Genomic DNA, 13,259 nt, shown 5'->3' on the forward strand with positions numbered 1-13,259 from the left:
CATGACGTCCAAACGCCGTTATTCAACAGCCGGTTTCCGTCCAAATCGAAAGATCGACAGAGGGAAAGCCTTCACATGCCGACGAGGACGTTGGAAACGTCCAAGGAACGTTGCCGTCCAGAAACTTTGACAGGCGTCGACCGGTTCTGAAATTTTGAAAAATAAAAAACAATATTTATATTTATGAAATAAAATTATCCTCAAACTTTGAATGATTATACATATACATTTTTACAATAATATGAAATTTATATAAATTAATTGAACAGAAATAAGTAATATAATCATATTTTATTCCTTTAAATATTCTTATTTCCATCTCCATACAATCCTTTTTCCCATTCCCATATTTTACGAAGTAAAACACCACCTAAGATTTTCTGCAAGTAATACACACGTAATTCTAGCATTTATCCAATACACAGCTTTCAGAATGCTGACAAGGATATTATATAAAAACAAATTACTCAGAACTTTGACACTGAGATTTTCTGCAAGAAAGTAATATCTGTCTCCGTTCTGATGTTGTCGCTTCTAACTTCTAATCGCCCTTCCAATGGCAATATCAACAAGAAAAGGTTAGAATGTAACAGTATAATTCATATTTTTTCAACTTCCAATTGATATTCAACATAAAACTACTTGAAAAATATATAGAATTTGAGGTTATATACCACTGAGTTCAGAAGTACCTTGTTGGCGAGAACCATATAACACCGGTAACCCTAATTGTCATTAAAAAAAGAAAAAGTATAAAAGAAATCAAGTTGGAAATTCAAGAATATGTGTGAAAATTTCTGCATGTTAATTTGAAACTAACCTTATCTGTTCCATAAAGGTAATCACAGTACGTGAATACAGATGAAAAGTTGCTCTGACTTTGACGTCCCACATAGTGATGATAATCATGGAACTTGGCTCCTGCATAGAAGGGAATATATTTTGTCCAAGGGAATTCGTATCTGCATTTCAACATATACAAACCCATTTTCAGCTTTTGGTTGCTTGAACTCTTGATTAAGAGGGATTATTAATGCTAGGAAGAATAGTGATGATGTATAGTACCCGCTATGAGTATCAATGGCTTCCATTTGCCTCAAAATGAACCATAACCAGTATGTGATGATGTGGCCAGGAATTAATGCAGGACCAAGAAATGCTGGAAAGCCCAGGATCAAAATCTCTGACCAATGAGCATACGGTGCTGAGAATCCTATTGGAGCTCTATATTCATGGTGTACATGGTGGATGTTCTCGTACCCCCATTTTGTATGCAACCATCGATGAACCCAATAGCCCACGTAATCTTCTACTAAAAAGTAAACCCCCAATTGCAGCAACAATTCCCACAAAGAAGGTAATGGCAAACCAGTCCGAATTCCGATCAACTGCCGCAAAAAAGAAATTCCAACAAATCCCCAAATTCATATAAACTATTAATTATGGACAATTCAATATCAAGTTAGTTCAATGAAAAAATATTGTTGCTTGATCGTATTATATTTCAAATCATTAAAATAAAATCCAACGTACATTTATAGTAGGATAAGAGAGTATTTGCAGAGGACCGACAACAATCAGGAAAGATTTCATGACATCTTTGTAGCACTTGAACATATCCCAGAATGACCTCTGGACTTTGGGTTGAACTTTATACTTCATTATTTTCTTGGAACGACTAAGCTCCACTAACATGTATGGTAGAGGAACTAAGGAGTAAAAGAAGCACAAGAAAATGATGTTGTGAGAGTGAAGAACAAAGTCATGTTTGTTGGCTGAATAGTTAAACCATATTTTCTCTGCAAAACTAAGCTCTCTGCCTAAACCAGCCTCTGCATCTTGCAGATTCAAGTAGGGCAACATTGTTTTCTGAAATTTGAGAAGAGAACGATGCAAATGAATGATGAAAAAAAAAAAAAAAATTTGAGGGTGGATTGTAATGGGAAGTTGAAATACATATAGAATGAAATATTAAGATGATAATATCTAATAGGTAATTCAAATCACCAATATTAAACCATTAGATTGTAATAGAGTAAAGATTTCGAAATTGTATATATAAAACTTATAATACAAGAAATTGATATCATGAAAATAGTGTTTACTTCTTTTATGAATATTAGCATTTGATAGTTTACCTCCCTAAAGACTAATACTTGATTAGTTGCAATTATCACAACAATATTCACTATTAATGATTGACTAATTTACATAAATATATAAATGTATCATAAATACCCCTTTACTCTAACACTGTCATTGTTGTTAGGTTTGCAAAACAATTTCTTATAAGATCAAAGTTACTATTTTACACTACTTTCTTATAAGACTAAAATTATACTATCACCGACGATAATATAATATAATATAATATAATTAGAGTAACAGGTATTCATAATATAGTTTTGAAACGCTGAGGATCTGTTTGTTAAAAAATGCAAAATTATCATTTATATGATAAATTTAGAAACCTTATGGGTAATATATGCTAATGTCGCCCGATTTAATAGGATTAAAACGTGTCGTTAATAGCTACTTGAATGTGAGATAGCCATCCATTTCCTCGGAAGTATCAATACGCAATAGATGAAAGGTGAGCTAAATTACGATATGGTTATTTTGATTCTAAGGTTCTATTTGAAGTCACGGTCAAGTTTAACGTATTGTTTTAAAAATCAGACCGTTCGTTGACCCAGTCAAGGGGTCGATTATCAGGTTGATCAGTCTAACCGATTAGATCGGTCTGTCTGACCGGTATAAAGCAGTCACATCTTTAAACAATTCTATTAATTGTTATCAGTTTGAAAACCAGCAAATACATCCCTAAAATTTACTTATAAACCTCTGTAAGTTTAAAATAAAGCAAATGTATCTTCCAGATTTTATTATTAATTATTTTTTTCTCTCTCCTCATCACTTCGTCTTTCTCTTTTTTTCTCTCTCCCCATCAGGTCATCACTCCCCATCGCTTTCTTCTTTCTCCTTTTCTCTCTCTCTCTCTCCCCATCAGTCCCTGTCACTTTCTTTTTTTTTCTTTCTTCTAACATTCTTTTTTCTTCTTTCTTCTAACACATTCGCATCTCTCTACGTAATTTTTCTCTCATCTTCTCTTTCTCTTCATCTCTTCTTTTCTTTCTTCTAATCTTCTTCCTTACTTTTTCTCTTGTCTCTTCTTCTCTTTCTTCTTCCTTCCCCTCCCCTTTCTTCTTCTTCCTTCCCCTCCCCTTTCTTCTTCTTCTTTACACTGTAGATGTTAGAGTAAGTGAAGAAGGATAGAAGATGAAAATGAAAGATGTAATTTGGTTTTTTTTATTCAAATGAAATGGAGAATGAAAAAGTGTTGTAAATTGGTTTATGAATTAGGAATATGAATTTTTTAGAATCAAATACTCAAAAATAGCGAACCGTTTTAAGCTCGTGCCAATCAGACCGACGGTTTTATATTGTTCTGCTAGTCCATCGCCGATCCAAAATAGGTTTAATGACATTCTCGGTTTTTATGTTACCCCAAATCGAAGTAAAGGCTGACTCTCGATTGAATCAACCGATCCGATGTAGATTTTAAAACAAAGGTTTAACGTAGAATTAGAAGACAAAGAAGTTGTATTAATTAGGTTTTTTCCCTAACAGCCTAGGCATGACTGTGATAAGCTACTTTTGCCAGATGGTCCACATCAGTTACAAGCTTTTCTATCAAATCCTTGCATTTTATTTCAGAAAATCTATTCTTGAATTTCAAAGCAATTTTTGAATTACAATATAAGCTTCTCCACCATCATCCAATTCCAACCCCACAACATGGTCACCAGTACTTAAAAACATATATATTTAGTTTTTTTATTACTTTGATGAGTATAAAAAGCGGTAAGTCTTTTCCGTTGCCTCCAAGGCTCCAACGCTTAGCGAAACAGTCTTCGTTCCGTTTTAGAAATTCTATCAGCTTCTCTCTTGTCTCGGGGTCGAGGCGGGAGCCTATGTGTTGTCTTTCTCTCCAGTCATCCGGATGTATCTGCACTTCATCCAACTCCTCCATGGTCGGTTGGTTGGCTTTGCTCAGAGGTCGGACGACGTAATTGCTATGAAGATTTCCCGTCCTTTGAAGGCGGTTTTGTAGCAGTCCCTGGAAGGCTTTAGGGTCACCCTTGATCCCCGTACTCCCCACTTGGTCGGAAACTGATTGTCTGGTGGAAAGTAGGTGGAGACTGCCCGCATGTCCGTGGATCCAGGGGGCGGCCTAAAAATGACGTTGTAGGGATGGGCGTCGATCACCAGAAGACATCTGTTTGTTTACTCCGCCGCATAGATAGGAAGGATGATCTCCCCGATAGTGATTTCTGCTTCCGAGCTGAATCCAACTAGCAGTGTCAGTCGCCTGTTGATATTTGCTTCTTCTAGTCCCATTCTTTGACCGCTCGAGGAATAGGATATTTGCTGACGCCCCATCTACGAACACTCTTTTCACTAGATGTTAGCTATTTGCAGGAGAGGACTAACGGCCGTGGTGAGGACGGCTAGGGTGATCGGTTCATCATCCTCGAACTGAATTACCTGATGGGAGTATGACCATCGAGACCGGGTGGATGACTGGACTTCATGATGGTTAGTTCTAGCATGCCGTTTCGCTGATGAGTAACTTTACCCCACTGATTTTCTGATCCTCCGAAGATTAGCGAGCAGAAACCCTTCGGTGTGGGTTCTAGCGGAGGGGGCGACTGTTGTTTGGAGCTTTTCTGGCTATGGTGTTCTTCCCCTTGTCATGAGTAGATCACGGAGATGTCCCTCTCTTCAGAATGCGGCAACCTCGAGCCGCAAGGCGATGCAATCTGCGGTGTTGTGCCCATGATCGTTGTGGAACTCGCACCACTTGGTTGTGTCTCTCCTTACCTCGGGATTGAGCTTACCAGGCCACTTGTACGGCGGATCCCATTCCTTTCATTATCGCTACGACCTGGGTTGGTTCGTGCTGAGACATATTCTGTTATTTTGAACTGGTTCGATCCCAAATGCCTGATCACTTCTCAAGGTCGGCGGTCATATGGTCTCCTGGCTCTGCCCATATTCCGTGCAGGGGGTTGGTAGCGGTGTTCTACCGGTCTAGGCCTGGCTTCCTGTCGTTCCTCCTTGATTCGTATCTGGAATGGGCTCCAGTTCATCTCATCTTCCTCCCACCTTATCTGGATAACGGCTCGGGCCAGAGCGTCTTCCATGGTGGTGCAGCCCAGCTTTGTAAGCTCTTTGTATAGTTCTCCATCTGGGAGGAGGCCTTTTCCTGAAAGCGGTCCACAGCAGTCTCGGGGTTACAGAAGGAATAGAGATCTCTCTTTGTTGAATCTGCTAACATACCTCTCAATGGTTCCCCCCTTCATTGGTATACTTGGTACAAGTCGGCCGACAACTTCTCTAGCTTCTTGCGCTGGCGAACTGTTCCACAAAGGTGTCAGTAAGCTGAGGCGAATGAATCGATGGTCCGTTCGGGAGGTTCGTGTACCATTGGACGGCCGGGCCGGACAAACTAGAACCGAAACTTTTGCACATGCAGGCTTCTCTAAGCGGTCGGGGTATGGACAGTGAACATCCACTGCTTGTACGAGGCTATGTGTGGTCGTCCGTCCGTGGTACCGTCATATGGTTTCATGTTGGGGATAGTGAATTTCTGGGGCATGTCCGCAGGCGATCTCGTCCGCAAGGGTGAATCGACGTACAATTCGGTCTGCTCTTCTTGTTGGGATTAGCATTCATATACGCCTCATATACTGCTCAACGTCGGCCTTCTCTTGGCCAGTAACTGTTCCACAGGGGAAGGGGATACTATTGGGGCATCCATCTTACCGGGTCTGGTACGTCTCGTGGGGTCATCCCTCGGGGGTAGACTGATGATCAGTCCGTCGTGCGCTCCTTGGTAGCATGTGTCTTCGTTCATCCCTTCTGGTTGGATGACTCCCATTGTCACTGTTCTGTTGTTCTTCCCTACATGAACGTTCAGGAGAGTTTCTGGTAGTCATTCGGTCTTTCGGGATGGACAGGCTCAGAGCTGGAGTTGGTTTGGTTTGGCCGTTCACCCCGCGAGGGTGAGCCACAGGAGGGGGTTTGTGTTTGGGTTTGACTGGAGGTGAAGTGGTATGGTGAGGATGGGTTGATCCTTCGGGTTCTCTATGCTGGATCGTTTTGATCATGAGGCTGGGATGGTCGACTGGACCGCGCCCTGTTGTATCTTTATCTCCGTTAGTCAGAACGAGTAGTCGACGCCAGTGCGTTAAGTTGACGCGGCCCTTTACCAGAATCCGAGGGTTGATGCTCTGGTGTGGAGAGGGGTTGTCATGGATGGGATAATTGTCGGGACCGATTGGGGGTGCTTGGTCAGCAGAAAACAACGGTTCATAGATCGACTTACTTTCTCTTTTAGCGACTGGTTCTCGACCCTGATGGATGTGTTTTTCGGCTTCCAGTGCGGCCACCTTGTCCAAGTTTTGTTGCATGAGAGTGGTCCAAAGCCTCCAGTCTGGCCTCGAGGCCTGAGTTAACGTCGTCTGGATTGTCAGCCATGGAATATTCCTCCACGTAGCAGTTCGTCACGCACGCCGAATGATTTGCTAGAGGCCCCACGGTGGGCGCCAAACTGTAGACGTAAAACTACCTGTACGGAAAGGGGTGTCTGATCCCGTGAGGTTGAGGCCACTAGCGATCTGCTGTACCTGCACACGTAGAGAAACACACGCGTGAAGCGAACGGGAAACACAGGGTTGTGTTTGCCGTAGGCACTCCGACGCTCAAGTCAACAAGGCTGAAAGGCTAATATAGTGAGGGATAGGGAATGAGAGTTACCGAAGTCTAGTCGGGGACTGTGACTACGCGGATAAGCGAGCCTCTCAAGTAAGAGCCTTGGGTGAAGGTGTAATGTCGATGTCCCTTTAGAGGGCTGGCCTCTGCTTATATAGGTGTCGTCTGGTCTTCCAATCCTGGTGGAGCAGAGTCCTAGTGGACTCTGATGCCAACCCTAGAAGAATCAGGGCCGTAATCAGCTGTCTTTATCAGTGTCTAGATAGGAATTAATTCCCTTTAGGGAGAATGACCCTCAATGGGAAAGTCGCCAGGAAAGAGAAGACGACCTTGAATAGGGGATTGATCAGAATGGGAAAATGTTGAAGGGGCTATGGGCTCTGGGCTCACCCATAGGCCTAGATATTGGACAGGCTTAAAAGGCTCGTGCCCATGTAGTTCGGCCGGTTATACTTCGTATCAAATAGGCTAATCCGAATGGGGCCTCTGCAAGATTGGGCCTGGTCATTCTTCACAGTGATCTTGTTTCCCTATTGGGGCCGAGACGATTTTTGGCCCTAACATATATAATGTAAGCTCACTTAGACTTTCCATTTCATAATCTGTAACGTCTCTCATGATTCCTGTTTCAAACACTCTCTGTATCCACACAGCTGAAATTGAATATTCTACCGAGATCTTTGCTGAAATAATATACGTATTGTAATGCAAAGAGCCAAATAATGCGCATGAATGCGTATTGCCATGCTTGGAATTTCAAATGGTAACCATAATCAATCTTATCTTTAACTCTCTTAAGCGTTTGTATGATGTAAGAATAACTTCCATGGAAACGACTAGTCGACTGCTTTACTTTTTTATGCAAAAGTTGTGGCAAATAGAAGAAAGAAAGCAAGAGCAAAGTACACAAGAGACAAGAGACAATTACCAACACCAGCCGCCCAAACTCTTATCTGGATAGCTTACTTGATTCTATTTTTTATTCTACTCCTTAACTCAGTCACAATGGCAACCCAAGAATGGAGAAGAAATCACAAGACACGGTGAAGGTGAAAGTCACCGGAAAACCCACGTCAAGCCCGGCAAGATAATAGGAAGAAAGAATGCCAATTGATCACCTTCGATCTTCCATATCTAGCTTTTACTACAACCAAGCTGCTTCTTATAAGGGTAACGAAGAGTTCGATGCCATGGTTGGAAACTCAGACGAGTTGAAGGTGTTTTGGAAGAGTTTCATCACTGCTGGGAAACTTGGAAAGATGAAGAAGGAGTTTTTAGAGTGAGTATGATGATGAAATGGAGGGCGTTGAACTGAGTGAAGCGTGGCTGAAGAGATTGTATGACGCCGAAATGGAGGGCGTGGACGATGCAATCAGTAGTTCCGTTCATTTGCTGTTTACATAAGGGACGCTGTCCCTTAAGTGTGGACTGTGTCCCATACATAAGGTAGGGAGTGCGTCTATTAGTTACGAACGCCCGTTCCAAACTTAATTGTGGATGGGCATCCAATTTTTTATTTATTTTTTAAAAACAAATTAAGTTCGAAAACGGGCGTCAATTCCTTACGGACGGTCGTCCACAACCTATGAACGGCCTTCCATAATGTTTTACAAATTTTTTTTTGTGTTTATATTTATGGACGGGCGTCCTTTAAATGGGGACGCCCGTCCTGTATATGGACCCTCGTCCATGTAATATGGATGGGAGTCCATGTGAGTGAATGATCGTCCAAATTTGATGGACATCGTTTACTAAAAAAAAGTTTGATAACACGTAGACCGGTACACATTTTCGGTACAGATTTTTCGATGTCGCAGTTTTGTTGTATTTTATTAGATGATCTAAACTTTTGTTAGCTATTCGATTTACAGTGAGAAAGCATAATAAGCACATTATGATTATTTAACAGCTATTATGGAATGGATTATATATTTACTTTCATAAGAAATAGAAAACTCATTTATTTGTTTAATGAACCTTAATTCCGAATTATATTATTTCTAATATTTAAATAAAAACAAATATCTAATAACTTCAAAAAGAAATATCTGTAATTACTTTATAATAAATTTTGAAACGAAAATAGTCCTAGTGGTACATCTTATTATTCCCTTCTGCTCTTTTCCAGATAATTATGCGCTGACAGCCCCCCAAATTCTCTAGTCTCTAGTCAACAGTACCAAAGCAATCCTCTCCGTTTGCAATGGATCCCGTTCTTTCAATTACGGTGCTTTCGTTGTACTCGAAGCTCTGATCGCTCTCTTCTCTTCAAAAGTTACTTTGGCAAGAGAAGATCCGAAGTCCAATCCATCGCCAAGCGAGACTCCAACCGATCATAAAAAGCCTTCAAAGCCTTCTCAGCCTATCTCCAAAAATCTCACTCCAAACCTCACACTCACGCCTCCGATAAGGTAATCTATTAGGTCTCAATTATTAATAATTTTTCGAGTATTCAAAAAAATTAAAATTAGGGCTTTTTATATTTAGATTATAATTTTACTATGACAATTAATATTTATTGTATGTCAAATAAGCGACATCATCCATTGGATGTTAATACTCTGAAGGTCATGGTGATTCTGTCACGGGCTATGTTTCTCCTTCGATGGGCGGAATTTGGCAACAGGTAATCCATTAGTTATTTTGGTCTGTATTATAATTGATCACACAGATTTTACTGGAGTATGTATGCGATACTAATTTTCCAGATGGAATATAAAATTAAAGACTTTGCATTGCGCCTTTGTTCTGCAATCGCTTGTTTATCAGAACTCTTTAATCGGAAAGTAATAGTAGGCAGTTTCATTTGTTATATTCGGTTATCTTCACTTACTTTTTCTTTGTAGCTAATTTTGGGCATTATATAGTTTGTCTTCATATTATTTTATGCGTTATTTTTTATGAACAGCTTGTGCTGATGGAGTTTCAGGTATTTAGTTGGATGATCTTTAAGTAAAAGTTTCAAGTATGAATCCGAAGTATCATTTAATTTTTCTGGATATTGCCTCAAATTTATCGTTCATCAGTTGATTTTGTCCTGCTTTATGAATTTGAGTTCTTTCTTGCTTCTGCAGGTTTCTGAGGATTAATTTGGCCACCTGGAGGTCCTCCAACAGCTGTCCCATTTACTGATGATGCACTTCATTGTTGTTGCAACCATATCTCTCGGCTCTTCATTGTACATGTATGGAGAGGAGAAACACATCTCGTTAATGAAAAATACAGCAAGCCAAGCTTCCCCTTCCAGAAATCAAATGGGAACATCACAAAATCCATGATTAAAAGAGCTATCCTAACTCTTTATCGAGCTACTGCTAGTTAGCAGTGGTGATGGTATATACAATTATTGCCTCTTGTTCTGAAGGTATATGATGTTCATTTGTCCTACATGCTATGACTTAATGCTTATCTTAACTCCTTTTATTAAACCTGGCCTATTTAAATTCATGTACTCCTTGGTTTTTGTGGAAGAATGATTCTTTTTAATCATTATTGCTTTCCAGGAACTGATATCATAATTTGGCAGGAAAAACTGGACAAATTTTGGGCCATGTTGATTTCAAATCAATTGAAAACCCACATGGCTGCCATCATCCACAATGGGCGTTTTCTTGCTGCTGCTGCTTTCACTGCTGACGTGAAGGTGAGTATTGCTGCTATTTGCGATTAATGCCTATTGACCATATACACCTCATGGGATATTTCCTGATCATTTATGAGTCCCCTTATGAAGTTCTTGTCAAGATCATGCTATAATGAGCATTTGATTGTTTGAATTGGAACTTGTGGATTGCTAATTGATTTCTTTTTCTTATGTAGGTGTGGAAATTGTGTACTCAAAGGATGGTTCAGTCAAGGAGGTTTCAAAAGCTTGCCTTAAAGGACATAAGGTTATATGATTTGATCAACATTTATATATCTTGATGTCACCATGACTTCATGATGCTCTTCTTCTTTTCTTTTCTTTCTTCTGTTTTATTTTCCCTGGAATTTCAAATCTGATAGGATTTTATCTTAATTGACTTTAGGATAATATTTCGCATGTTCAATTTCAGAAAATCTAATCAATGAATGGACAACTTTTATTAAAAAGAAAAAATTACAAATTTCTCTTGAGAACCATACTTCTGTAAGATGCATAAAGATTAAGAAGAAGCAGATTATGCCTGTAGCTGTCGTGGCACTTCCTGCTATGTTGCAAATGCATGTATTTGCCTGATAATATGTTGAACTCTTCCATCCTCAAGTTCTGTGTTCCATTTGTTTTTAATGGACTATGTTGCGTAAAAACTTGTGGCCTAATTTTTTAAATGTTTTGTCAAGCAGAGTGCAGTAACGTGGTTATGCTTTGCACCTAACTCAGAGCAAATCATCACAGCTTCCAAGGATGATTCAATTAGAATTTGGAACATCAATGGTTTGTATAATATCATATTTATTGTACTTTGTCTAGTTTTTTCATGATCAGAACTAATAACTCTTGTTTCCTCTAGCCTCAGCCACCCTACACATCTGCCTCTTATTGGCACAAACACCTATTCTTTTTTAAAAGCATGTGCATCCTTAATCATGTTCACCAGATCTAATTTACATTTTCTGCTAGTTGAATATTTTGGTAAGTACATTAATTTTGTCTATCCTGATCTTTGGCTTCTGTTTTTCGAAGTTCGATATCATCTTGTGAGGATCCTAAGACTTTGAAGTGTTTCAATTCCACTTCGTGATTCAAGTGGTGCTGCCTTGCACTATGATCGGCTTAGTCTGTCTCCTGAGGAAGGATATTGGCAGCTACTCATCGCTCAACATTGCATGGTTAAGTGTTGAAACTGGAAAGGTTAGAACTGGCTGACAAAGCCCTGAAGGTGTGTCTGTGGCTTAAGTTTTCCTGCTTTATTTAAAATATTCTGTTAATTGAAATTTCATTTTTCATCAAGAAGATTTATTCTGCAATTTTGGTATGTACCCAACTCCAAGTCAAATCGATTGTGAGAGGATTAGGATGGAGTGGGGAACCATGCTTTTACTTTATTATATGGTCAATTTTGGATTGATTTTTTCTTCTTCCTTTTCACTTGGTCTTTACTTTTCAGTCCAGTGTTATAGTTTGTTCTGCAATCATCAGGTCAGGTGTATCTTTTATTGATAGTAACAGCCGAAGGTGTATGAATCTTGGATCTTGACACCCCTCAATATGCCACCTCTTTTACTACTCTTGTTCTCTTTTCTTTGTATTATAGTATGTATCTTGCAGGGAATCACATCCTGCCTGGGCACCAAAGACAATTCCAATGGGTAATCACCTTCCTTTATGACTAATGTCCCTCTGTCTTTGGTACCTAAGTTGTTGATGTTCTCAACTAGAAAACTTAGAGATGCACATACCAGATGTCTTCTAGTTCATACAAAATTCTCTCTACTACCTAAATTATATAATGTCTCTTCTGGAAACCGTCCCCTCTTTTTTTATTTATTGTGAGATTCTTTGTCCATCTGCGAAGATGCCTTCACCACTGGACTGGAATACTGTAGCATAAAGAGAGCATCATAGAATACCTACTAAGAAAATCCATAACACAGAATTTATTTCATTCTCTGGAATCCTGTGGAAAGTTGACAAGGAATCCAGGTCTCGAGGCATGTCACCAATGATTTTTGACAAAACTGTTTTCCAGTGATGAAATAAAATGTCATTCTTGTAGCTCCAACAGATTGTAAAACTTTGGGGATTCAAATATTTTGAAGCGTAGATATATAGCATGGTTACGTGATATAGCCAATCCTGACCAATATTTTATGATTAACTCTTGCAGTTATTGATGTGCTTTTTCACCTTGCTTGAATTTTCTGCTGATTTCTTCTTCGATCTTCATCTTATGTTTTATGAATTAGATGTCTATTTGAAGTTTTAATCACTTGAACTTATCATTTTACAGGAAATGGACAAGGCATGATCTTAGCAACATCTACGGTGACAAGAAAGTTAAGTTTTGGACGGCGCCCTCGCTTGACTGATCAGAAGGGAATTCAGTTCACTAATCAAGCCCTGGCATGAATTAGCTTCTAATTTGACGAGATTGATTCAGATACACCAAAAGTTTGAGCACTAATCCTTTTGAGGTTAGACGGTTCAGTTACATATTTCTCACGAGTTGCAGAGACAGATCTGCACCTGACTGAAAAGTAGAACGTTAAACACTTGTGTGGAACAGAACTGCAGAAATATGATATGGGTTTTGGATTGATTGTACTGAAATTTTGGAGACTAGAACAGCATCAACGGAACTAAAACTGTGGTTTGAGTTAGTATTTATTAATTTTGTTCAAATCCTCTCTGCTATAGTTTGTACAGTATGGTTAAGTATTCTCAATTAGTTTAGTAATGCAAAAAAGAAACGCCCACCGTGGGGCTCGAACCCAGACCACAAGGTTAAGAGCCTTGCGCTCTACCGACTGAGCTAGACGGGCGTGGCACTGTTTTTCTA

The 13,259-nt window shown here is 39.5% G+C and overlaps 1 protein-coding gene, 1 non-coding gene and 1 pseudogene across 2 annotated transcripts; 1 reads left to right on the forward strand and 2 right to left on the reverse strand.

Annotated features, from left to right (window-relative positions):
* Window positions 1-319: 319 nt before the first annotated feature.
* Window positions 320-1,876, reverse strand: LOC116128172 (methylsterol monooxygenase 1-2-like). The gene is made up of 5 exons (XM_031413868.1): window positions 1,534-1,876; window positions 1,066-1,388; window positions 821-962; window positions 693-725; window positions 320-550 (listed from the first exon to the last, which is right to left on the reverse strand). The coding sequence occupies exons 1-5, from the start codon at window positions 1,861-1,863 to the stop codon at window positions 542-544; spliced, it is 837 nt and encodes a 278-aa protein (XP_031269728.1). The 5' UTR covers window positions 1,864-1,876; the 3' UTR covers window positions 320-541.
* A 7,031-nt stretch (window positions 1,877-8,907) lies between these two features.
* Window positions 8,908-12,789, forward strand: LOC116128114 (annotated as a pseudogene).
* Window positions 12,790-13,170: 381 nt separating this feature from the next.
* TRNAK-CUU lies at window positions 13,171-13,242 on the reverse strand. Its single transcript has one exon. It is a non-coding gene; the product is annotated as a tRNA-Lys (tRNA).
* Between the last annotated feature and the right edge of the window lie 17 nt (window positions 13,243-13,259).

Source organism: Pistacia vera, unplaced genomic scaffold (genome assembly GCF_008641045.1).
Source record: "Pistacia vera cultivar Batoury unplaced genomic scaffold, PisVer_v2 Contig197, whole genome shotgun sequence".
NCBI classification, from domain to species: Eukaryota; Viridiplantae; Streptophyta; class Magnoliopsida; order Sapindales; family Anacardiaceae; genus Pistacia; species Pistacia vera.

Excerpts from the sequence above, each read along its gene's own strand:
- LOC116128172 (XM_031413868.1), bottom strand. The coding sequence starts at position 1,863 with ATGTTGCCCTACTTGAATCTGCAAGATGCAGAGGCTGGTTTAGGCAGA. Across the intron at positions 963-1,065 it reads GCCATTGATACTCATAGCGG|ATACGAATTCCCTTGGACAA; the intron begins GTACTATACATC and ends GTTGAAATGCAG. Across the intron at positions 726-820 it reads ACCTTTATGGAACAGATAAG|GGTTACCGGTGTTATATGGT; the intron begins GTTAGTTTCAAA and ends AATGACAATTAG.